The 25068-nt window shown below is 45.5% G+C and overlaps 1 protein-coding gene across 6 annotated transcripts; it reads left to right on the top strand.

Moving 5' to 3' along the window:
- The first annotated feature begins 469 nt into the window (after positions 1-469).
- Positions 470-12872, top strand: LOC146356278 (uncharacterized). 6 transcript variants are annotated; one of them, XM_084831401.1, is made up of 4 exons: positions 505-600; positions 1513-1694; positions 3265-3419; positions 7868-10637. In XM_084831401.1, exon 4 carries the CDS (start codon positions 7969-7971, stop codon positions 10285-10287), a length of 2319 nt encoding a protein of 772 aa, XP_084687527.1. In that variant the 5' UTR covers positions 505-600; positions 1513-1694; positions 3265-3419; positions 7868-7968; the 3' UTR covers positions 10288-10637. The 6 variants fall into 6 exon arrangements, with proteins under 6 accessions (XP_084687526.1, XP_084687529.1, XP_084687527.1 ...); XM_084831399.1 differs by having other exon boundaries at positions 1520-1694; positions 3265-3393; positions 7868-10287; XM_084831400.1 differs by lacking the exon at positions 1513-1694 and having other exon boundaries at positions 470-600; positions 3265-3393; positions 7868-10654.
- The last annotated feature ends 12196 nt before the right edge of the window (positions 12873-25068 follow it).

Raw genomic sequence — 25068 nt, 5'->3', positions numbered from 1 at the left:
CTCCCCTCGCCCTTCTTCCCAATAATGGGCTTCTCAGTGTGTCAAAGAGGTGGGATCCAGTCACCTGGAGTCCCTAAAACTCTTCAGAAGACACGTTTGGGGGTGAGCTCCACAGCGGGGAGGAACGGAAGGATGCGGAGGGGCTGGTCCTGACAAGCGGCGGTGCAACCGGGCCAGCTCAGCACAGATCAACAGGGAAGCAACGGGGTTTCTGGCGGCTCTGCGAATCTCTCCCCTTCCCGGCTCCTCCTCGGGGGAAGGAGCAACAGCCCCGCCGGCCTCCCACCGCCCCTGCAGCCGGAGCGCGGCTCCCCTCGCGGCCTCCCCCAGCGAAGAAGCCGCAGCCCCGGAGGGGCCCGCGGAACTCGCGCGAAAGCGTCGGTGACCCGTGCCCGACCCGGGTTAAAGGTTCCGCGAACGGGCGTCGTAGCTCTCCAAGGGTTAAGTGAAACGAGCGGTGGCTCCTAGAGGGGCAGGAAGTTGCGCTATCGGGGCGGGGGAGATGCTCGGAAGTGCCCCCGCCTTCCCGGAAGGGGGCTCGGCGTGGCGAGGAGCCCCTGCGCGGAGGGGGAGGCCGGTCCGCGGGGGCGGGGCCGCGAGGTGAGCGGGCTGCGCTGCGGGGGGGGGGAGGGAGGAAGGCGGCAGTATTTGGGGGGAGGGAAAAGCCCCCCCCAGTTCCCCTCTCGGAGTCGTAGCGGGGCCGGGGTGGGGGGCTGGGTCCATGCAGCCCAGTCGCCAAGCGGGGCCCGAAGATTTGCGTGCTTGCTTGGTGGATCCACTCGGAGATCCACCCAGCCCTGGCGGGGGGGGGGGGCAGGAGCGTGGGTTGGCGCAGAGCAAACCTCGTGGTGTGGGCGGAAGAGCACGCTCGGAAAAAGGGGGGGCGGGCACCGTGGAGGAGGAGGTCCGCGCAGTGCTGCCCTCCAGATGTCTTGGACTGTGGATCTTCCTTTTCTGAGGACTGATGAAGATCTTGTTTGGCTTTTTCAAAGGGATGGACCTTGCGGTCTTCGGGTGGAGAACTTCTGACATCATAAAAATCAAGGAAATATTTCATACGCAAACGCATATTGAGTGAATTGAATTTGTTGTGGGACAGGTCAGATGGAGCATTTCACTCCAGTCCTGTTTGATTTGCACTGGTTACCTGTTTGTTTCCAGGCTCAGTTCAGGATGCTTGTCCTTACTTTTAAAGCCCTACATGGCTTGGGGCCGAATTCTCACTATTGCCTGGTGTCATATGTTCCCTCACATGCACTTCATTTGACATCTGAGTGCCAGCTCTAGGACTCCCATTGGTTGAGGTTTGATGGGCACAAGAAACAGAGCCTTTTCAGTTGTAGCACCATTACTCTGGAGTGCCCTTCCTAGGGAAGCCCATATGGCCTCATCACTATATGCATTCCAGCTCCAGGCAAAGACCTTTCTCTTTAAAGAGGCCATTGAGGAGGTGGGAATTTTGTTCTGCTGATAAGCTGGATTCTAATATTTATTGTGTTGCTTTTGTTGGAGGGACTAGGGCCATGAGTCACTTAACCTGAACTTGAAGGATTAATATGTACCTGAGTCACATGGGAGGGGATCTCTTGGAGATAGCATTTCCTTGCCTCCTCCCTCTACTCTCCTATTCTTCCTACTTCCTCCTGCAAGTGATGCTGACCATCAGGCTGACCTCCGCCAACTTACCTTGAGATGTAAGCTTGTTATATATCCAGTAAAGTCTCTTCTTAACCCGTCACTGAAGTATGTTCTGTCTATATCCGTGGCTACTAACGGGGCTGATTCGGACTTCAGTTATGACAGTGTTGTGATTATTTTTGTATCCTATGTTAGCTACTTTTAAGTTCCCTAGTAGAAGAGAAGCAGAACACAATTTTTAAAAATGGGTAAATAATTAAGATTTCTTTAATGAAGTGACAGCCCTAAATATGATCATGATTTTTAAAATTCATATATATATATATATATATATATATATATCTCCCATCCTTTCCACAAAATATTCAGAGCAGAATACACAGGTTTATCCTATTTTATCCTTGCAACAGGTTAGGTTACCCATTGAGATAAGTAAGCTGTACGGCTGAGCAAGGATCTGAACCCAAGTAACTTAGACTTAAGACCAACATTTGATCCATAGTAAACACAGGTTTATATAAACATGGATCAGAAAATATATTTTTATAGGATATGAGTCCTAAACTTTTCTTAGACAGAATTTTTAAAGATTATAATGAGTTACAACTTACAAAAGTAATGCAAAGAACACAATAGTTCAGGTATCCGAAACCACAAAATCTAACCATTTCATCTTGATGAAGAGGCCATGACTCCTTGGTAGAGCCCCTGCTTTGCATGTAGAAGGGCCCAGATCAATCCCTGGCATCTCCAGGTAGGGCTGGAAAAACTCCTGCCTGAAACCCTGGGGAGGCCCTGCCCATCAGTGTGGCCAATACTAGGCCAGATGGACCAATGGTCAGGCTCAGTGTAAGGCAGCTTGCTATGTTGTTCCTAAGGGTCACCTCAGGAGCTGCTGTAAGAGAGCGCTTAGTGTCCCAGCATCTGCCCTCTGGGACACGCTCCCCACTGACGTGAGGCAAGCTGCTTCTGTGTTGGCTGTGAGACATCCGCAGGCTTTTTCTGAAGGGTGACCCAGCCAGCATGGTGTTGGCTGACTGGTGATGGAGGGAGCAATCCTACCAGGATAGGTGGCTGCCTCCGAACTTGGAGGTGACCGCCTATCCAATGCAGGGCAGGAGAAGCGCGGAGGGGATTGTCCCCTCTGCTCTTCAGCCACCCTGCATTTGCATCTAGACAGTCAATTTCGTCTTGTCTAACTGCAGGAAGGCAGAGCAAGGGAAGCAGCTGCTGGGTGACGCGTTGGATGTGTCGTACTAGCATTTCCACCTTCCTTGCCCCAGAACGCCCCCCAGAATGCCCTGTTTTTGCTGCTCTGCACTCCTGAGTGTGGAGCGCAGGGGCATTCCGAGCTGCCTGCGAGGCAGCGTGGGAAGGGGGGGAAGATGGTTCTCAGGGAACCGACATATCCTATGGCTGTCTAGCTGCTAGGTAGCGGCCATAGGATTGCTCCCTAATTTACTTTGTTTTTGGTGTTATATTTTCTGTTTTTATCATTTGTGCAAGCCAGCTTGATAGCCCACTGGAAAGTGGTATATCAATCTATGAAAAGAATAAATAAAAGGACATAACTATCGGTATATTTTTGTGATGAGAAATGCATTTTTTTCTTTTTTTCCCTTTTAGCTCCCAGTGCCCTTTGAGGAGGGGACTGTGGGCTTCTCCAAGGAGGAGCGGGCTGTGCTGGATCCAGGGTAGAGGGCCGTCTGTACAAGGAAGACACGAGGGAGGATTAGAGGCATGTGGCTTCTGTCGGTGAGGATCCCCTTTCCCTTCCTTGTGTGAGCAAAATGATTAATGCTTATCTTCCCTGTTCCATCACAGAGGGATTTTAGTTTTCCAGCAAGTACCTGTAGTTATCCACAGAACCTCCCTCCTCAGAGCACCTTGACACTGTTCCACAGCCCTTGCCAACGTTAAGGTTTGATTACTGCAGTGTGCCCTCTGTGGGGCTGCCCTTGAGGAGGGTTTGTATACTGCAGTGGGTGCAGATTGCTGCTACCATGTTGGTGCCAGGAATCCACTCCAATACTATTTGATGTTCACTACAATCAGAGGAAACAGCTAAAAATCCTGAGTTCATCCTATTGCTCCACCTAACCCAGTACTGGTAGCAGAGATTGGCAGCAGATCTCCATAATTTCAGGCGGGATTGTTTCGTAGCACTAGCTGGTGATGCCAGAGATTGAACCTGGTACTTCTTTCGTGCAAAGCATCCAAGCTCAAATCGAACTGTGAGTTATGACCTTTAAAGCCCTGAACTGTTTGGGGACCAGGCTATCTGAAAGACTCCCTCTTCTCGCATGATACAGGAGACCCGTTGATATCGCCAGGGGAGGCTGTGCTCCTCATCCCACCACCATCTGAGGCTAGGTTGGGCAGAGTAGGGGGTATGAGAGACAGGGCCTTCTTGTCTGTGGCCCTATGTAACTCCCTATCCCGGGAAGCCTGCCTCGTCCTTCCCTTCCAATTCTTAGTTTGATAGTGCAGTCCATTGTGTTTCAGTGAGCTATTAACATGCTGGATTGTTTTTGCTGCTGATACTAGATGCCTCTTGTTTTCTCTGTTTTTGGTGCTCCTTATTTGCCTGTTTTACATGAGCTCTTGATATTAATATTATTGTGAGTTGCCTTGGCTGACTGCATTGATCAAGGAGTGGCAAAGAACTATATAAAGTGTTAGTTTGATGCCTGTACATTGTGGAGTCTCGATTGGAAAGAAAACCAGAAAGATAGATATTCTGCCATGTGATCTGCTGTGTCCAGCCAATTTGTTGAAGAAACTGCTCAGAATCAGAGCATTGGGCTGTCTCAACCAGGAATGTCTACTCAGAGTGGCCAAGGTCAACATAAGAACATAAGAAGAGCCCTGCTGGATCAGACCAAGCGTCTGTCTTGTCTAGCATTCTGTTCACACAGTGGCCAAACAGCTGTCGACTGGAAACCCACAAGCAGGATGTGATTGCCACAGCAGTCTCCTGCCCATGTTCCCCAGCAACTGGTGTACATAGGCACACTGCCTCTGATACTGGAGGTAGCATAGGGCCATCAGGACTAGTAGCCATTGATAGCCTTCTCCAGGAATTGGTCTAGCCCCCTTGTAAAGCCATCCAAATCCGTGGCCATCCTTACGTCCTCTGGTAGCGAATTCCATAGTTTTACTAAGTGCTGTGTGAAGAAATACTTTGTTTTTCTTTCCTGAATTCTCACCAATCAGCTTCGTGGAATGACCCTAGGTTCTAGTATTATGAGAAACAGAGAAAAATATTTTGCTATCCACTTTCTCCATACCATGCAGAATTTGGTACACCTCTATCATATCTCCCGTCACAGTTCTTTTTTCCAAACTAAACAATCCAAACTGTTATAACTTTCTATCATATGAGAGTTGCTCCATCCCCTTGATCATGTCAGTTGCCCGTTTCTGCACTTTTCCAGTTCTACTGTATCTTTTTTTTAATGTGTGGTGACCAGGACTGTACACCATATCCTAAGTGTGGTTGCACCATAGAGTTGTATAAGGGGAGTATGATATTGGCAGTTTTACTTTGAATTCCTTTCCTACTAATACCTATTCGTAGTTTCCTGTTTCCACAACAGGCATACACTGGGTTGATATCTTCATTGAGCTGTCTACCACAGCTCCAAGATCTCCTTCTTTGTCAGTCACGGCTAGTTCAGATCCCATCAGCTTAGACCTGAAGTTGGGATTTTTTGCCCCAATGTGCATCCCTTTACCCTTGCTTACATAATTTGGTGTCATCAAATTTGGGCACTGTATTGCCCCTGCAGTAGACTTCGAACTCTTAATTTAGATGTGCCAAGATAGTGATAAATCAGATTCAGGTTTACTTACAAGGAGATACTTTACTGAGTACAATCAGCACACAGGCATACCCAGTGGTTGGATCAGACAGCTTCTCTGAACCCAGAGCCATGGGGTAAAATGGGTTTTATACCATACATGTTAGCAGTGAGGCAGCATGACAACAGCAAGCGTTAATTAGCTTTCATTCCCAGCATAGACTAACAGTGCTTGTTCAGAAGGAAACTTTCCCAGCACAGACACCTGCAGCTTGGCATAAACATAGCCTCACTTCCCAGGCACATACAAGGCCCTGATAAGATGCTACCCTTCGTTAGCATGGAATGTGGTGAGGCCGCTGCTATTGACCTTTCACTCATCTCACGCGCTCAGAGGCCCACTAGCAAAGGAATTGCACTAATAATGAACCTAAGCAAAGCGTTATGGATCTCTAGGCCCCTCTAAACCTACAGGTGACTTGGTTACAGGCCTGGGGCCAATACAGGCACTTCCCTGCTCACTCCTAATTCTAAATCACTTATATATAAGTTGAAAAGCATTGGTCCCAATACAGATCCCTGTGGGACCCCACTATTTACTTCATTCCATTTATCCCTAGTCTCTGCTTTCTGCTCTTTAACCAGTTACTGATCCATAAGAGGAACTCTTAAAGGGTAGAATGAGAGGACTTACCTTTGCCAAAGCCATGTTGATTGTTTTTCAGCAGGGCTTGTCCTTCTATGCGCTTACTCATTTTAACCCCCTTGACCTGTCCCTTTCTACTTCCTTTTTACCTCTTCCGTCATTTTAGAGAAGTTTCCTCTTTTGAAGTAAAATGTGACTGTGTTGGAATTCCAGGCAATTTTATCTTAAATCTGATTGCACTGTTGTCACTGTTCCCAGTTGGTTCAGCAACATTTATATCTCGTACCGAGGGCTGGGCGATACCGTTTAGAATTAAATCATTTGGAGTCCTCCCTGATTTCCTTTTTTCATCATTGCCCTGAGCCTTCTGGCCTGAGCATGTTTATTTATGTACATTTCTTATTACATTTCTACACCACCCAATAGCTGAAGTTCTCTGAGCGGTTCACAAATATTAAAACGGTATGATACAGAATAAAAGACAAAATAAAATGTAAAAGCTTAATACTACAATATAAAAGTACAAACCACAATAAAACCTAGCAGCAGTGCAGAGATTTAAGATACAATAACAGATTTAAAACAACAGAGCTAATGTTCTTAGTACTTAACTAGTTTTGGAGCCTGATATTCTCACCCACAGCGCTTCTGAGGAAGACTCTGGCCCTTGTAGGTTTTTTTAGTCTGCTCAGGACCATTCCCTCTTTGACATGCACAGCAACACCTCCTCCAGGACGCCCTTCCCTCTCCTTCCTGTAGGGTTTATATGCAGAGGTGACCGTATCCCCCTGGCTCTCCCCATTCCACCAGTTTCCATAATGGCCGCTGTATCTAGGTTCTTCAAGATCTCAGGCAGTGGTGTTTTCCCGCCCTGCTACACTGGGAAGATCTTTTGTCTAGGGATTCTGGGGGTCTAATTCAAGTTATGTATGCTCTAACCCTGAGCTATTCCAGATAGCAAAATGTGTGGCTGCAATTAAGCATGAGCAGTGGGGTAAGTGTGCCAGAAGAGTCTGGGGCAGTATATTGCCATAACATTTGCTTTTACTTATATTAATTCATTTAAAAGAGCTTACCTATAATGCCAAAGAGCTCTTTCAAGGCAGTGTACAAAATTCAGAACACATTCTTACTGTATAGTTACATTTAACTATAAAGTCCACGTTCCTGCAGTGAAGAAGCTCAACTTCCTAGCATCTTTCACACTGTAGCCATCATTTGTCCCTTCTTTTAGCAATACACCTCTGCCTGGTAGTATATTCCTTGGACCAGTGTCAAGTGAGAGGATGTTGGGTGCCAGATTTGGAAGGGTGAGGAAGATGCAGGTGGATGGGTGCATGGATGGGATTAGAGAGTGCAAAAAGCAGCCCAGTGTGGGATTCCTGGCTCATGGCTAAGTACTGAGGATCGTGACAGTCTGTGTGAACTCTTGGCTTGCCTAGATCATGTCCTTGTAAAGCTGTGGGCTGCTCCTCTTCCTTGTTCTAGAAGTTTCTTTTTGGGAGGAAATGGGCACGCACTCTTGCATTTCAATGCATGGATTGCAGCAGCCTCACAGAACTGAAATGAATGTGGCCTTGGAAAGCATTTTGATTTACTCTGCAGTGGACAGAATATCTCTTTGGAGTCATTGCTCTTGGCTTTACTTTTGGAGATAAAGTTAGATTAGGTTTAAGGAACTGAGGTGTTCCCTTCTAATTGATTCCATCAAATGGATTCCCTAATTTGCAAGTGCCTTTTGTCTTTGCACTCACGTTCTGTTTCTATTTTTTTCTTTTAGCCGGGGATGTGTGGGAGAAAATAAATGAAAAGACCACATCAAGTGTTTGAAGAAAGCAATAAGTGGTTAGACTTGGAGAAAATGTTGGGAATCAATATGGGATGAACAAGCTGGAGGGAAACCAAATCAATAAAGAGAGGAATAAATGTCTGGATGTTGACCTCCATGCAATTATGGTACAACAAAAAGCACCTGAAGAAGAGAGAGAGAAGGAATCCCCTGTGTGCAGAAAAACACTCACTCTTAAATCCAGCTTGGATGAACATTGTAAAACCCACACAGTGGAGAAACGATATAAATGCCTTGAGTGTGGAAAGAGTTTCAAGCACAGTACAGTACTTATCTCCCATCAAAGAACGCACACAGGGGAGAAACCATTCAACTGTCGGGAGTGTGGAAAAGGATTTAGTCAGAGGGGGGCAGTTACACTCCATCAAAGAATACACTCAGGAGAGAAACCGTTTAAATGCTTGGAGTGTGGAAAGAGATTCCGCCAGAGGGGTGCCCTTCAAGTACATCAAAAAACTCACACAGGAGAGAAACCATTTAAATGTCTGGAGTGCGGAAAGAGCTTCAACCAAGAGGAGGCTTTTTCTTTACATCAAACAACGCACAGAGGGCAGAAACCGTTTGAATGTTTGCAATGTGGAAAGAGCTACATTTCCAAATACAGCCTTAGTCGTCATCAGATAATTCACAGAGAAGACAACCCATTTAAATGTCTGGAGTGTGGAAAGGGTTTCAGTCAGAAGCATGATCTTGCTAAACATCGAAGAATTCACACAGGAGAGAAACCATTTAAATGCCTAGAGTGTGGAAAGAGCTTCAGCTGGAAGAGTGCCCTTGAATCACATCAGCGAATACACACAGGGGAGAAACCCTTTGAATGTTTGCAGTGTGGAAAGAGATTCCGGTGGAAGGTGAGCTTTGCAACACATCAGCGAATTCACACGGGAGAGAAAGAGAAAGCATTTGAGTGTTTGCAGTGTGGAAAGAGCTTCATGTCCAGGCACAGCCTTACTCGTCATCAGATGATTCACAGAGAAGACAACCCATTTAAATGTGTCGAGTGTGGAAAGAGCTTCAGTGACAAGCATGACCTTGCTAGACATCAAAGAATTCACACAGGAGAGAAACCTTTTGAATGTTTGCAGTGTGGAAAGAGCTTCGGTCAGAGGGAAATCCTTAAAAGTCATCAGACAACTCACACAGAAGAGAAACCATTTAAATGCCTTGAGTGTGGAAAGTGTTTCAAGCTGAAGGGTTCCTTGACAGCACATAAAACTATTCATCAGGTGGGAGAAGGATATCCATGCCAGAAGTGTGGAAAGAGCTTCAACTGCCAGTCTGCTCTTAATTACCACCAAAGAACTCACACAGGGGAGAAACCATATCAATGCATAGAGTGTGGGAAGAGATTTCGGGATAGAAGTGCCCTTAATCGTCATCAAAGAACTCACACAGGGGAGAAGCCATTTCAATGCTTGGAGTGTGGAAAGAGCTTCAGTGTGAAAGAAACTCTTATATTACATCAAATCACTCACACAGGGGAGAAACCATATCAATGCTTGGAGTGTGGAAAGAATTTCAGATGGAGACGGTCTCTTACATTTCATCGAAATACTCACAATGGGGAGAAACGGTTTAAATGTCTGGAGTGTGGAAAGAGCTTCAGATGGAAGCAAACCCTTTCTTTACATCAAAGAACTCACACAGGGCAGAAACCGTTTAAATGCTTGGAGTGTGGAAAAAGTTACAGGTGGAAGCAAAATCTTTGTTCTCATCAAAGAACTCACACCGGGCAGAAACCATTTAAATGCTCGGTTTGTGGAAAGAGCTTCTGCATGAAATGGAACCTCATTTACCATCAAAGAACTCACACAGGGGAAAAACCATTTAAATGCTTGGTGTGTGGCAAGTGCTTCACTCAGAGGGCAACCCTTATTTCACATCAAAGAACTCACACAGGGGAGAAACCTTTTAAATGCTTGGAGTGTGGAAAGCGCTTCAGTCGAAGGGATTGCCTTCCTAGACATCAAAGAATTCACACAGGGGAGAAACCTTTTGAATGCCTGAAGTGTGGAAAAAGATTCCGCCAGAGGGGTGCCCTCCAGTACCATCAAGGAACACACACACACACCTCTTTGGAGGAGGAGGTGTCTGAAGCTCTGGAGCAGTCCTCTCCCACAGCAGACCTGGGGCAACAGGAGGGATTCTATGACACCGATGCCTTGTCTGAGGTTCCCAACAAACCATTGAACACTGTTTCGAGCCCAGCCGTAACTCCAGATTCCCCTCCCACGACCCATGGCTCACCAGAGCACCAATCGCAGTGTATCATCTGGGATACTCAGAGCTATGGTGGCAGTTCCTTCCTGATTCCCAGAATACCCTTTCGCCCAGGAAATACGCAGGACTAAGGGCCACCTCAGGAGGAAGGGTGTACTTATGAGGCAGCCTCAGATGCAAGTGTGGAGCCAGGGCCAGCCCAAATATATGCTCTTAGCATTCCCCAGACTTTCATTGGTTACCAGCCCCCCTAGAGCTATCACACTCTGTTTATGTGTGTGAGGCATGAGAAAGTGTCTGGATTATAAAAGGAGGCTGTGGCAGGCACATGTCTTACTTTACATCAAAGAACCCTCACAGTACAAATGGTTTAAATACACACGTGTTATTATATTAGTCATTCAGTATTTCCATCCTCTGGTTCCTTTTAAGGACATAATTTTGTCAATGCATAAAAGAATATATTAAATTTTCTGTTGACAGAAAGCTGCATAATTTAGCAAAGTGGGAGACCTGATTTTGACCGATTCTGCCCTCCTCTTACACCCCCCGGACCCCCTAAATGTTCTCTAGAGTTTTGGTTGATCCTCTAGAACAGTGTGGGGGGTGATACCGTGGGTTGTAGAAGAAAGGGGAACATTGCAAAAGTCATATTCTCCCACCCTGCCTGCCACTTTCCACTTGTGGAATCCTCTAATGTATTAACGGGGGCACCTGGAGAATGTGCAGATGTATGGGGGTAGAGACCCAAGGCATTTTTCTACCTAAGGCAAAGGACAAGAAGGTGCCCCCTTCCATTCCAATGACAAATGTCGACCAAATTGGCTGTTGAATCTTAGTTTAACACTGATGCTCTGTTTTGTAACGTTTTGGGGGGAAGGGGTTTCTCGCCATAGCAAATATCCTTGAAAGGGATGCCACTTTCAAGGAAAGAAGGTTTTTTTGGCTTTCCAGATCTTGTTTATATCATGAGGCCTATTTGCTGATATGTACAGAATTCTGGTCTTTTCCACTTAGATCTGATTTTCCACCTAGATCTGGTGAGTTTTGGAATCTTCTAACATGGATCCTCTCTCTAAATAGAGGGCATTAGGTTCTCGGCACAAACACACAGGGTTCCTCCCACAGTTACGGTGTTGTGGGGCATATAATGTCAGGCCAATTAAGCTTTGATCCACTTTGTCGTGCAAAATCAACTCTGTGGGGAAAGCCAAATTTAAAAATGGGTACGAAAATGTAGTTTGTGGTGGAACTGGATGGATATATTGATTTTTTCTTTGGATCAACTAGTGGGGGGTGTGCCCACTCTGGGCTTGGTGTGCCCACTCTGGGCTTGGTGTGCCCACTCTGGGCTTGGTGTGCCAAAGACGACTTTCCTGCTATGGCTGAATGGTGGTAGTTGCAATTGCAACATTTCTTAGACTCTAGGTTTGGCCCAGTGGCTTTTACAGCTTCAGAGTCTATTGCAAGCCCATCTTGAGGCTGGTCAGTCAGATTGACCCATGATCCATGTTTCTAAATATATACCATGGGAGGGTCTGGAACCAATTACCTAGGGAGGCAGTGGGCTCTCCCACACTGGAGGCATTCACAATGAAGCTGGAGAGCCACTTGTCAGGGATGCTTTGACTTGGACTCCTGCATTGAGCAGAGCGTTGGACTCGACGGTCTTATGGGCCCCTTCCAACCCTACTGTTCTATGATTCTATGATTTGGAGCCAAGTGCCGTCAGTATGCTGATGACACACAGCTCTGGCTCCCTGTGACATCTGAATCAGGTGAGGCTGTGCAAGCCCTGGATCAGTGCCTAGACTCAGTCATGGGCTGGATGAGAGCCAATACACTGACTCTTAGCAAAATGGAAGCCCTGTGAGTGAGTGACTCCCAGGTCTGGGAGATGGGCTCATTGCCAGTTTTGGATGGGGTTCCACTCCCTTGAAAGATCAGGTTTGTAGCCTGAGGATAGTCTTAGATCCATCACTGTCGCTGGAGGTTCTGTTGGCCATAGCATCTTGGACTACCTTTTGCCACCTTTGGCTGGTTCATCAGCTACATGCTGTCTTACAGATAGCTTGGCCACAGAAGTACAGGTGGTAGTAACCTCAAGACAGGATTACTGCAATACACTGTATGTGGGGCTGCCCTTAAGGCTGGTTTGGGGGCTGGAGCTAGTGCAGAATGCAGCAGCTTGGCTGTTGTCAGGAGCTGCCTGTTTTCAGCTTGCAACCCCTTTGCTGAGGGAACTGCCCTGGCTGCCTATTGGCTAATGGGCCAGTTTTAAGGTTTTGGCACTAGTGTATAAAGCCCTGAACAACTTGGGTCCAGGATACCTGAGAGAGTGCCTTCTCCCCTGTCAACGTGCCCAGTCACTGCGGTCATCAGAAGGGATGCTCCTGATGGTTCAGCATGGACCTATGGCAGGACTGGAGTCCGCTGGAGAAGAGCCTTCAGTGCAGTGGCCCCCTTTCTGTGCAATTCCCTGCCTCTGGAGGTCAGGCAGGCACCAATACTGCCTTGTTTCTGGTGCTTGCTGAGAACATCCTTATTTCAGGCAGCCTTCCCTAACTGACCAGCCATGGTTTTTAGCGGTTTTAAAATAACAATTTTGATTATGGAGTTTTATTTTTTGTTTTATTTTTCACCATTCCAGAATCTGTGTAGATGTATAGAAATGTTGTAACTAAAATGATATAAAGTAAATAATAAATACTTGGTGAATGAATATTATACATGGGGTCTTAAGCAGGAATGGAATAGGGAACTGGATTGTCCCAATTTAGATTGCGACTTTAGTATCTGTATCTGAAGCAACTATGGATCTCAGGCTCTGCTGTATTTCAAAAAGAATCCTGTGTGCATGGGACCCAGCAGCATCTGATTTAAAAAGGGGCTGTCCAAGTTGGGTGACTGCTGGAGGTGTAACACAGCAAATGCTGCTTTAACCGTATGTCTGGGCAATGCCCAGTGATTGCCTCTTTTGGGGAGGAGGCTTTGAATGGCTCTAAAAGAAATTCCTGGAGGAGAAGGCGGTCAATGGCTTCTAGTCCAGATAGCTCCAGGGTACCTCCAATATCGGAGGCAGTATGCCTGTGCACACAATTTGCTGGGAACTTGAGTGGGAGGGTTAGGGGTGGGGCTGGTTCGCCACTGTTCCCAACACTCTCCTGAGCCAGCCGCCACTTACGATCATGGGACCTATCCCACAGTAAGGGGCTCTCTTCTCTGCAGACAATCCGTCCCAGGGTGGAAAAATCCACTCCAGGGGGGGAAAAAGAAGCACTGGAAGGGTAGGCTTAGCCAGAATGGCCCAGGCAGATATAAGAACATAAGAGCAGCTGTGCTGGATCAGACCAAGGGTCCATCTAATCCAGCATTCTGTTCACGCAGTGGCCAACCAGCTGCCCAGGGGAAACCCCCAAGCAGGACATGAGGGCAATAGCACCCTCTCACCCATGTTCCCCAGCAACAGGTATACATAGAATCACTGCCTCTGATAGTGGGGGTAGCATTGAGGCATCAGGACTAGTAGCCATTGGTACCCTTGCCCTCATGGAATGTTTCTAACCTGCTTTTAAAGCCATCCAAATTGGTGGCCACCCCTACATCTTGTGGTTGTGAATTCCGTAGTGCAGTGTGAAGAGGTCCTTTTATCTGCCCTAAATCTCCCACCGGTCATCTTCATGCGATGACCCCAGGTTCTAGTATTATGAGAGTGCCTCTTCGCCCACATCCTTCTTGGCAAGTAATGGAAAAACAGGGACAAGCCTTGCAGCCCCCCGCAAGGAAGGGAAAACCGGAGTGCGGGCCACTAGGCCCTTGGGAGGGGGCTGAGGGGCAGAACCTGGCCTGCCCCCCTTCGCTGAACCTCGGGCGCCGGGAGCTGCCAGCCAAGCGCGCTCTGCTGTGACCACTCGGCCTTCCCTTTGGATATGTGGGACTGCAGTTCCCATCACTGCCAGTCAGCATGGTCAGCCAAAATGATTAAAACTCATGGCTGGTGGCCACGCCGGCTGGGCGTGATGGGAGTTGTAGTCCAACACAGCTGGAGGGCACCGGGCGCGGGGAGGCTGGGGTGAAGGAAAGGGTTTTCTGGCAACCTGCGAATCTCCTCCATTCAGGGATTTTCTGCAGGAGAGGGAGAAGAAGCGCCTCCCGCCTCCCTGCAGCCGGAGGGCTGCTTCGCTGCCGGGGGGGACCAGCCCGGGGAGAAAAAACCGGAGCCCGCAGAACTCCGCGAATGGAGGCTGCTGGAAGGAGGCCGCCCAGCTCCTGGCCCTCAGTCCTCCAAGGGTTAAATGAACCGAGCTCCGGCTCCTAGAGAGGCAGGAAGTGCCATTAACGGACGGGGGGCTCTCGGAAATCCCCCCGCCTTTGCCTGAAGGGAAATCCGCCCGGCGAGGGAGGAGCGGGAGCCTGAGGGGACGGAGGCGCTCAGAGGCGCGGAAGGTAGGAGGGGAGCGGAGGGAGGCGGAGGGCGTGGCCTTGCTTGGGGGGGCATTTCCTGGGGGGGAATGGGGGGCGCCTCGCAGGCGGGCTCCGTGCGGGGCATCAAGCGGCGCAAGGGCTTGTCCAATAACTTGGCCAATATGCACGACGGCCCCGTGAGGCCGGCATCTCCCGCTCGGCCACGGCGCTCGGCCAGCGGCCTTCGGGGCCGGTGACTCTCGCTGCCGGCCTCCCTCGCTGGGCTGTCGCGCAGGGCAGAGCAGCGCGTGCGCCGCTCTGAAAAACGTAAAATTATAAGACATACATAACCCTTTTGTCCAAGAGAGTATTTTGGGGGGAACCTATTACTGTGAAAAATCAATATTTGCTAGCTGTTGACATCCAGAAATGTCAGGCACATTTTGTAAATACTGAAAAGTATTTCTGGGGGAGCATATCCCGTGAAGAACCAATATTTGCTAACTGTTGACATTTGTCAGTGCTGATAACCTCAGGTATGTTTGGCGACTACTTCAGATTTTAGGTATATTTCGGCCCAGGGAGACCGTTGCGGTATCAGTGACTCTTCAAGATTCACGGTTCTATTTCTGTATTTTTGATGTTCCCAGAACGTGTTTGGGATTCACTCAATTTGGAGCTGTGGTTAGTATGAGTGATACCCATCTCCCCCAAAAATGTTTTCTAGAACAACTACAATCTTTGGCCCAAAGCTCTTGGGCAAATTCAGTCAGTACGATTCTCCGTTCGTATGGGTTTAGTATGGGAGCCCCACCAGATTATGTCTCTAATAGAGTTAAACAACTCATTAAAGGAAAAATCCACCTTGATTCCAAACGGTGGGACCTACATCCAATTGCTCAAATGGCATACCCTCCTTGGTACCCAATATATAAAACATATTTTGGGCTGGAGCTCTATTTTGCTAACCTTACCCTGCCGCCACTCAGAAGAGCGTTTACAGCTCTGCGCGTTCAGTGTATGTACTCAACTATTTGGAAGGAAGATTTAATAATATTTCTGTGCACCAAATACTCTGCATCTGTGATTCAGGGGTAGTGGAGGACATTCAACGTTATTTGCTACGATACCCTCTATATACCTCCCCTAGACAAAAATTCCTTGAATTCATTCTCAGCTCTTTTTCTAATTGACCTCCCCTTGATGAAGTTTGTATTTTGTTGGCTCATAATATTGTACATATTACTGCTCTGGTTGCCAAATTGGCCTGGCTGCAAGTAAGTTAAGAGCTAGGCACCCATAACACATCCCAATGTGGGGTCCATATAAATTCCGTTCTCCGTTATATGTGTTGGCCTAGTATCCTGTTGAGGAGCTTTTGAGCCAAGTTAATGTGTTCTTGCATTCTTATAGTCTTCTTACTCTTGTATTTCTGTTTCCCATTTTTACTGTATTTTATCTTAATATTTTTACGGTATTCTATTTTAGCTTATTGTCCTATTTGTATTTTATTCTATTTTAAATATATAAAATTGTGAAGACTTACTGCTTTTAGCAATAAAGGTAATTCATAATAAATATGGCACATAGTATACAAAATTTAACAATATAAAAATAATCTCTCATTGATCCATGAGCGATATGGTGTAAATCAAATACAGTCATCTTCTTTGCAATTGATGGCTATCTCTGCTATATATTTCTTTCTGATCTTCTTGGCAGCAGTGGCAAAGAGAGCTACATGCCAGGTCACATATTTATCCATATCTACTAGGAGATAGAAAATCATATCCAAAGGACTCTGGTAAGAGGATTTTTCGATTAAGGGTACCACAAATCATTCCCTTGGGTCGTTGTATAAGGGGTAGCACAGAATATAATGGACAAGGTCCTCTGGCTCAGGAGAACTGCCAATACAAATACGCTCATTTGCTAGAATACCCATATACCTCCCATCTTTATAAGCAGTATCTATCACATTTAATCATAACTCTGTGAAAGCTTTCCTGATTTGTACAAATGTCAGCTCAGTAAAATAATCTACACGTTCACAGGCCTCTCTAAGTTTAAAATATAATGGTGGGTATGTAGATGTATAAATAGGGTTTAAATCCTTTTCAGTAACAACCGTTATAGTTCTCTTAATAATATTTTTCAGTATATCTGATGGGACATTTTTAAGCTTGGTCAATGAGAGACCACATTTAACCATAAATTGGGCAACGTGGTGTATCCATGTTTTAAAAGGTAATCCATTAGTCAGTTCAATTAAACATTTTTTGGGTAGCCTAGTGATATTCATATGTTGCACCTTAAACCAATAACATATAATTCTTTTATCTATTTGGCTCTTGGTACTCAACATACAGGTCTCTAACCTAACCATGGCAGATAGCACATCTTTAGGTAGGCCCAACAGAGTAATTCTAAGGGGGTTCTAAACCTGACACCTTCGAGGTACCCCAGACCTCTGCATCATAGAGGATTTGGGCCACTGTTTTGGCTTCCTAACAAACAGAGCAGGATTTACCAAGTTTCCTCCTTTAGAGGCAGCAAATTTCAGAATAGCTTTAGCTGATCTAAAGGCCTTCAGTTTAATATTTGACAGCTGTACATTCTAGGAAGCTATTTCTGAAGAGACCAGTCCCAAATATTTAAATGTTTTCACTTGATTTATAATATATTCAGCCAAATGCCAGACATGCTTTTTAGGATGCTTCCCAAACACAACAACCTGTCTCTTAGTGTAATTTATGGACAGAGCATTTATCTTACAGTATGAGCCAAACTTTGCAAGAAGCCATCTTAGTCCCACCTGAGTTCTAGATACAAGTACTAGGTCACCTGCGTACATTAGTAGTGAAAGTTTTTGATCAAGAACTGTAACCGGGGCAAACTGCAGACTTCCTTAACCATCTCATTAATGTAAAAGTTAAACAGAAAAGGTGCCAAAATGCGTCCCTGTTTAACTCCAACAAAAGTTTTTATTTTAGAGGTAAGATGGCCAGCCAGATTAAATTTAACTTGCACCGATGTATCGGTATACAGTGTTTTAATAAGAAATAGTAAACGACGGTCTATGTTTGTCTCTTCCAATTTCTGCCATAATAAATGTCTAGAAATTGTATCAGATGCTAACTTCAGATCAATGAAGGCAACATACAGCTTTTGCTTCATGTTATGAACATATTTACACAACAGAAAATTCATCGCAGAACACAGATCGGCTGTAGACTTCCCTCTTTGAAACTCAGCTTGTACTTCAGATATCTTTTTTTGCATGTCTGCCCATTCTTCTTACTTTTAAAGGAGGAACCTGCACACAATTTGGAAGCAACCTCTAGAAGGCTAATAGGCCTATAATTAGCTGGATCTCTCTTATCTCCCTTTTTATGTTTGGGAGCAATGGTGCTCAGCTTCCACCCCTCTGGTACACAGCTACTGTGGTTTATACAAGAAAACAGTTTTGCAAAAATAGGGATCCAGTACTCTGGCCTCACCTTATAAAGTTACATGGGGATCATGTCTTCTCTTGGTGCTTTTTTACCTGATTGTCTTGCAATAATCCCCTCAATCTGATTGAAAGTGACATCTAGCCTTTCAGGGAGATCTAATGATAGAGTTTGATGGACTTGTGAGGGCACACCAGTTTGGGGGCCCTATATTTCAGAGAAATATTTCTCCCAGTCCTTTCCTTGCACTGATGCTTCTAGAGAGTAATTTATCTTACTTGGAAGAAACTGATTATCTAGACCCATTTCAGTCGGGCTTCAGGCTTGGGCATGGGACAGAAACGGCCTTGGTCGCCTTGGTAGATGATATGAGGAGGGCTCTGGATAGGGGTGAATGCTCCTTCCTTGTTCTCCTCGACCTCTCAGCGGCTTTTGATACCGTTGACCACGGTATCCTCCTGGACCGCCTGGAGGGGTTGGGCATTGGAGACACCGTATTGCGGTGGCTCCGGTCCTTCCTCTCCAGCAGGTACCAGAGGGTAGCACTGGGAGAGGAGGTTTCGGACCCGTGGCCACTACTTGTGGGGTGCCACAGGGTTCCATCCTCTCCCCGATGCTATGTAACATCTATGTGAACCTGCTGGGGGCTATCATCAGGAGGTTTGGGGTGCAGTGTCATCAATATGCGGATGACACGCAGCTCTACCTCTCAGTTGTTTTCCGGGCCAAATTCAAGGTGTTGGTTTTGACCTTTAAAGCCCTATATGGTTCCAGCCCAGCCTATCTTAAGGAGCGCCTCCAGCAGCACCAGACACAGGCCGCTTAACAAGATCAGCCTCGGATGGCCTTCTCTCTGTCCCATCAGCCAGGACAGCTAGACTGGTGGGGACGAGGGAGAGGGCCTTTTCTGTGGTGGCCCCCACTCTGTGGAACTCCCTCCCTAGGGAACTCCGTCATGCCCCCTCTTTAATGAGCTTCCGTCGTGCATTAAAAACGTGGTTGTTCAGGCAGGCATTTGGGGTGGGTTAGGGTATTTTAGAAAATGTTTTTATTGTAGAATTTTATTGTTTTAAACTGTTTTATTGTATGTTGTACATCGCCCAGAGTGGCTGGGTGACCAGCCAGATGGGCGATTAATAAATTTAATAATAAATAAAAAATAAAATTTAATTTAATAATAAAATAAATTACTTGTACCTTGAGCAACAAAATGCCAAAATTTCTGAAAATCCTTTTGAATTGCTGCATCCCACAATTCTTTTCACTGTGCCTCAATAACTTTGTTTCTTTTCTTTAGGGAGAGTTTTATAATCATACCATAGTTGTTGTTCAGTCGTTAAGTCGTGTCCAACTCTTCGTGACCCCATGGACCATAGCATGCCAGGTCTTCCTGTCCTCCGCTCTCTGCTGGAGTGTGCTCAAGTTCATATCCATTGAATCAGTGATGCTATATAGCCATCTCATCCTCTGCCGTCCCCTTCTCCTTTTGCCTTCAGTCTTTCCCAGCGTCAGGGTCTTTTCCAGGGAGTGTTCTCTTCGCATTAGGTGGCCAAAATATTTGAGCTTCAGCTTCAGTATCTGTCCTTCCAATGAGCACTCAGGGTTGATTTCCTTTAGGATGGACTGATTTGACCTCCTTGCAGTGCTGGGGACTCGTAAGAGTCTTCTCCAGCACCACAGTTCGAAAGCATCCATTCTTCGGCGCTCAGCCTTCCTTATAGTCTAGCTCTCACAGCCATACATTACTACTGGGAAAACCATAGCTTTGATTAGACGGACCTTTGTTGGCAAGGCGATGTCTCTGCTTCTTACTATACTGTCTAGGTTTGCCATAGCTTTCCTCCCAAGGAGCAAGCGTCTTTTAATTTCATGGCTACAGTCAGCGTCTGCGGTGATCTTGGAGCCCAAGAAAATAAAATCTGTCACTGCTTCCATTTCTTCCCCTTCTGTGATGGGGCCAGATGCCATGATCTTAGTTTTTTTAATGTTGAGTTTCAAACCAGCTTTTGCACTCTCCACTTTCACCCTCAACAAGAGGCTCTTGAGATCCTCTTCGCTTTCTGCCATTAGGGTGGTATCGTCTGCATATCTGAGGTTGTTGATAATTCTCCCGGCAATCTTAATTCCGACCTGTGATTCATCCAGCCCGGCGTTTCTCATGATGTACTCTGCATATAAATTAAATAAGCAGGGCGACAATATGCAGCCTTGTCGTACTCCTTTCCCAATTTTGAACCACTCGGTTGTTCCATGTTTGGTTCTTACTGTTGCTTCTTGGCCCTCGTACAGGTTTCTCAAGAGACAGGTAAGGTGGTCTGGTACTCCCATCTCTTTAAGAATTTGCCAGAGTTTGTTGTGATCCACACAATCAAAGTCTTTAACGTAGTCAATGAAGCAGAAAGAGACGTTTTTCTGGAATTCTCTTGCTTTCTCCATGATCCAGCGAATGTTGGCGATTTGATCTCTAGTCCCTCTGCCTCTTCGAAACCCAGCTTGTACTTCCAGTAGTTCTCAGTTCACATACTGCTGAAGCCTAGCTTGTAGGATTTTGAGCATCACCTTGCTGGCATGTGAAATGAGCACAATGGTATGGTAGTTTGAACACTCTTTGGCGTTGCCCTTCTTTGGAATTGTACTGTAAACTGACCTTTTCCAGTCTTGTGGCCACTGTTGAGTGTTCCAAATGTGTTGGCATATTGAGTGCAGCACTTTAACAGCATCATCTTTTAGGATTTTAAATAGCCCAGCTGGAAGACTGTCATCTTCGCTAGCTTTGTTGTGAGTAATGCTTCCTAAGGCCCACTTGACTTCACTCTCGAGGATGCCCGGCTCAAGTTCAGTGACCACACTATCATAGCTATCAGGGACATTCAGATCTTTCCTGTATAGTTCTTCTATGTATTCTTGCCACCTCTTCTTAATCTCATCTGCTTCTGTTAGGTCCCTGCCTTCTTTGTCCTTCATCATGCCCGTCTTTGCACAAAACGTTCCCTTGAGATCTCCGATTTTCTTGAAAAGATCTCTAGTCTTTCCCATTCTATTGTTTTCCTCGATTTCTTTGCATTGTTCATTTAAGAAGGCCTTCTTGTCTCTCCTTGCTATTCTCTGGAACTCTGCATTCAGTTGGATATATCTTCCCCTTTCTCCCTTGCTTTTTGCTTCCATTCTTTCCTCAGCTACTCTTAAAGCCTCCTCAGACAGCCACGTTGCTTTCTTGCATTTCTTTTACTTTGGGATGGATTTAGTTGCTGCCTCCTGAACAGTGTTACAGACCTCCATCCATAGTTCCTCAGGCACTCTGTCTATCAGGTCTAATTCCTTAAATCTATTCGTCACCTCCACTGTATATTCATAAGGGATATGATTGAGGTCATACCTGAATGGTTTAGTGGTTTTCCCTACGTTCTTCAATTTAAGCCGAAATTTTGCAAGAAGCAGCTCATGATCTGAGCCACAGTCAGCTCCAGGTCTTGTTTTGACTGACTGTATAGAGCTTCTCCATCTTTGGCTGCAAAGGACATAATCAATCTGATTTCGATATTGACCATCGCCTCTTGTGCTGTTGGAAAGCGTGTTTGCTATGATTAGCGTGTTCTCTTGGCAAAACTCTATTAGCCTTTGTCCTGCTTCATTTTGTACACCGATCAACCGGTGTTGATCAAAGAACCGATCAACCTCAGCTTCTTTGGCCTCAGTGGTTGGGGCATAGACTTGAATTACTGTGATGTTGAATGGTTTGCCTTGGATTCGTACTGAGATCATTCTATCGTTTTTGAGATTGTACCCCAGTACTGCTTTTCCCACCCTTTTGTTGACTATGAGTGCTACTTCATTTCTTCTACGGGATTCTTGCACACAATAGTAGATCTAATGGTCACCTGAATTAAATTCGCCCATGCTTGTCCATTTTAGTTCGCTGATTCCCAAGATGTCGATGTTCAGTCTTGCCATCTCCTGTTTGACCACCTCCAGCTTATCTTGATTCATTGATCTTACATTCCAGGTTCCTAAACAATATTGTTCTTTACAGCATCGGACCTTCTTTTCAGCACCAGACACATCCACAGCTGAGTGTCCTTTCAGCTTTGGCCTAGCTGCTTCACTCTTTCTGGCGCTACTTGGAAATACCCTCTGCTCTTCCCCAGTAGTATATTGGACACCTTCCGATCTGAAGGGCTCATCTTCTGGCGTCATATCTTTTAACCTTGTGATGCGTTCCATGGGGTTTTCTTGGCAAGAATACTGGAATGGGTTGCCTTTTCCTTCTCCAGTGGACCACATTTTGTCAGAACTCTCCACCATGACCTGTCTGTCTTGGGTGACCCTGCATGGCATAGCTTATGGCTTCACTGAGTTACGCAAGCCCCTTCGCCACAACAAGGCAGTGATCCATGAAGGGGTACCATAGTTGAGCTATTGTATTTGAGGGGCAAGGCTTTTGTCATTTCTCCTTAACTTCAGTTTCCTTAGATCCCCGGCAAGTCTTTTCTTACTGTTCTGCCAGTCTTCATCAAACCATGTCCCTCTCTTAAACTTTCTCTTTTCTAATAATATTAGTTGGAGTCATTAAAGTTCATATTTGTATGATTAAACTCTCATAAGCATCAATAATGTTGCTTGTTTCTAATAAGATTTTCTCCCTTAGTATGGCAAAATCTAGGGAGTTCAAAATCTTAGTCATCTGTCCATTCCACTTTAGCCTCCTATTACTGAGTATCAAGTACTCTATGTCATCTAATGATTTAGGAGAAATTGGGAGGGAAAAATTGTGCCAGTGACAATTCAAGAGGGAAGCGGTCACTGTCAGCTATATCACCCAATCACCGAAGCTCTCTGAGCGCTTCACAAATATTAAAATGGTAAGATATAGAATAAAATACAATATAAAATGTAAAAGTTAATACTACAATATAAAAATACAAACCACAATAAAACCTAGCAGCAGTGCAGAGGTTTAAGGTACAATAACAGATTTAAAACCACAGAGCTAATGTTCCTAGAACTTAACTAGTTTTGGAGCCTGGTATTCTCACCCACAGCGCTTCTGTGGAAGACTCTGGCCCTTGTAGGTTTTCAAGTCTGCTCAGGACTATTCCGTCTTTGACATGCACAGCAACACCTCCTCCATCCAGGACGCCCTTCCCTCTCCTTCCTGTAGGGTTTATATGCAGAGGTGACCGCATCCCCCCGGTTCTCCCCATTCCGCCAGTTTCCATAATGGCCGCTGTATCTAGGTTCTCCAAGATCTCAGGCAATGGTGTTTTCTGGCCCTGCTACACTGGGGAGATCCTGTTCCCAGGAGATTGTGGGGTTCTAATATGGCACATGACGTGTTCAAGGTATGAGATGTATCTCTGAGCGATTCCAGGCAGCCAAATGCGTGGATGCAGTTTAGCATGAGCATACACAGCAACACCTCCTCCAGTACACCCTTCCTTGCCCTTTGTTGTTGTTGTTCAGTCGTTCAATCGTGTCCGACTCTTCGTGACCCCATGGACCATAGCACACCAGGCCTTCCTGTCTTCCACTCTCTCCTGGAGTGTGCTCAAGTTCATATTCATTGCATCGGTGATGCTAGCAGAGGTGACCGTATCCCCCTGGCTCTCCCCATTCCGCCAGTTTCCATAATGCCAGCTGTATCTAGGTTCTCCAAGATCTCAGGCAGTGGTGTTTTCTGGCCCTGCTACATTGGGGAGATCCTGTTCCCAGGAGATTGTGGGGTTCGAATCTGGGACATTATGTGTTCAAGGTACGAGATGTATCTCTCAGCGATTCCAGGCAGCCGAATGCATGCATTTTTATTATCAATCTTTTATTCTGAATTTTTTTTTTTTTACAAAACAAAACAAACTGAAAAACATTATAACACCTAAAAAGAAAAAAACCGTGAAATAAAAATACCAACAACATATTCAAAATCCTCAGTGTCTAACATTACAATATTTGGGGGGGGAAAGGAAGGGAAAAAAAGGTTACACATAAACTTTGGTAAAAGCAGACCAAACATCCGGATATAAGCCCATTTGCAAGTTACGCCTATATGCCACTCTTTCAAATGTTGCTATTGTTAACTCCTCAGTTCATTGTGTTATAGGCAGTGAGCTTTTATCTTTCCAATATCGTAGTATCAGTTTTTTAGCAAGCAAAAGGGCATGAAAAATCCATTTATGGTGACGATGTGTTACGTTCCAAGAAGCAGGTAAGTAATTTAAGAGAACATTTACATCAGTAAATATTAAAGAGCTTTCCAATACAAAATTTATCCATACAATGACTTCCTCCCAAAAGGAGGCAGCCATTGGGCATTTCCAAAACATATGAATAAATGAAGCATTCGTTGCATTACACCTCCAACAATTAGCTGAATTTGACAAGCCATTACTAAAAAGACATTGTGGTGTCCAATAGACCTGAAACAAAAGTTTTCGCTGAATAAGGCTTAACCGAAGATCCATTGAAATGTTCGAGACAGACCCCCAAACGGCAGTCCATTGATTAAACAAAATAGGATGTTCCATTTCCCTGTTCTATTCCTGCTGTAAACCACTTGTGTCATATTTATTCATTAATAATAAATGTCTATAAACATGAATCGTAGGTCAATACATCTGATCCGCTTCAATAAGTATTGCCAATAGTGAAGGAGACTCTGAGTCAGTAAAAGCAGCAGGACCAAATCCAGATACCAACAAATGTTTCAATTGCAAATACTGCCATTCCTTGGAAGCTAGCATATCAAATTGATCTTGCAAAATTGAAAATACCAAAAACTCATCATCAACCCCACACTAATTGATCTAAAGTAAAGATCCTCTTATCTGTCCAGGTCTGCCATAACAACATTTTCTTGCCAATTCTTAAATCTGGATTTCCCCATAAAGTCAATTTGGCATGGGAAAATGGATCAAACTGTAATTGAAGTGACATTATAAGCCAGACTTCCCTAACTGCCAAAATTGTGGGAGGAGCTCTGCCTACCTTAATATGCCAAGAACCTAATGCCATCCATTTAAAGAGAGGGTCCAGACAAGAAGATTCCAATACTGACCACGGAGG

This window comes from Heloderma suspectum, chromosome 2 (assembly GCF_057233095.1).
Source record: "Heloderma suspectum isolate Gila_16-S chromosome 2, 16-S_ref, whole genome shotgun sequence".
Classification (NCBI taxonomy): domain Eukaryota; kingdom Metazoa; phylum Chordata; class Lepidosauria; order Squamata; family Helodermatidae; genus Heloderma; species Heloderma suspectum.
This window is presented reverse-complemented; position numbering and strand designations above follow the sequence as displayed.

What these genes read in the sequence shown, in the direction of transcription:
- LOC146356278 (XM_084831402.1), top strand. Translation starts at nt 7,969, where the DNA reads ATGAACAAGCTGGAGGGAAACCAAATCAATAAAGAGAGGAATAAATGT.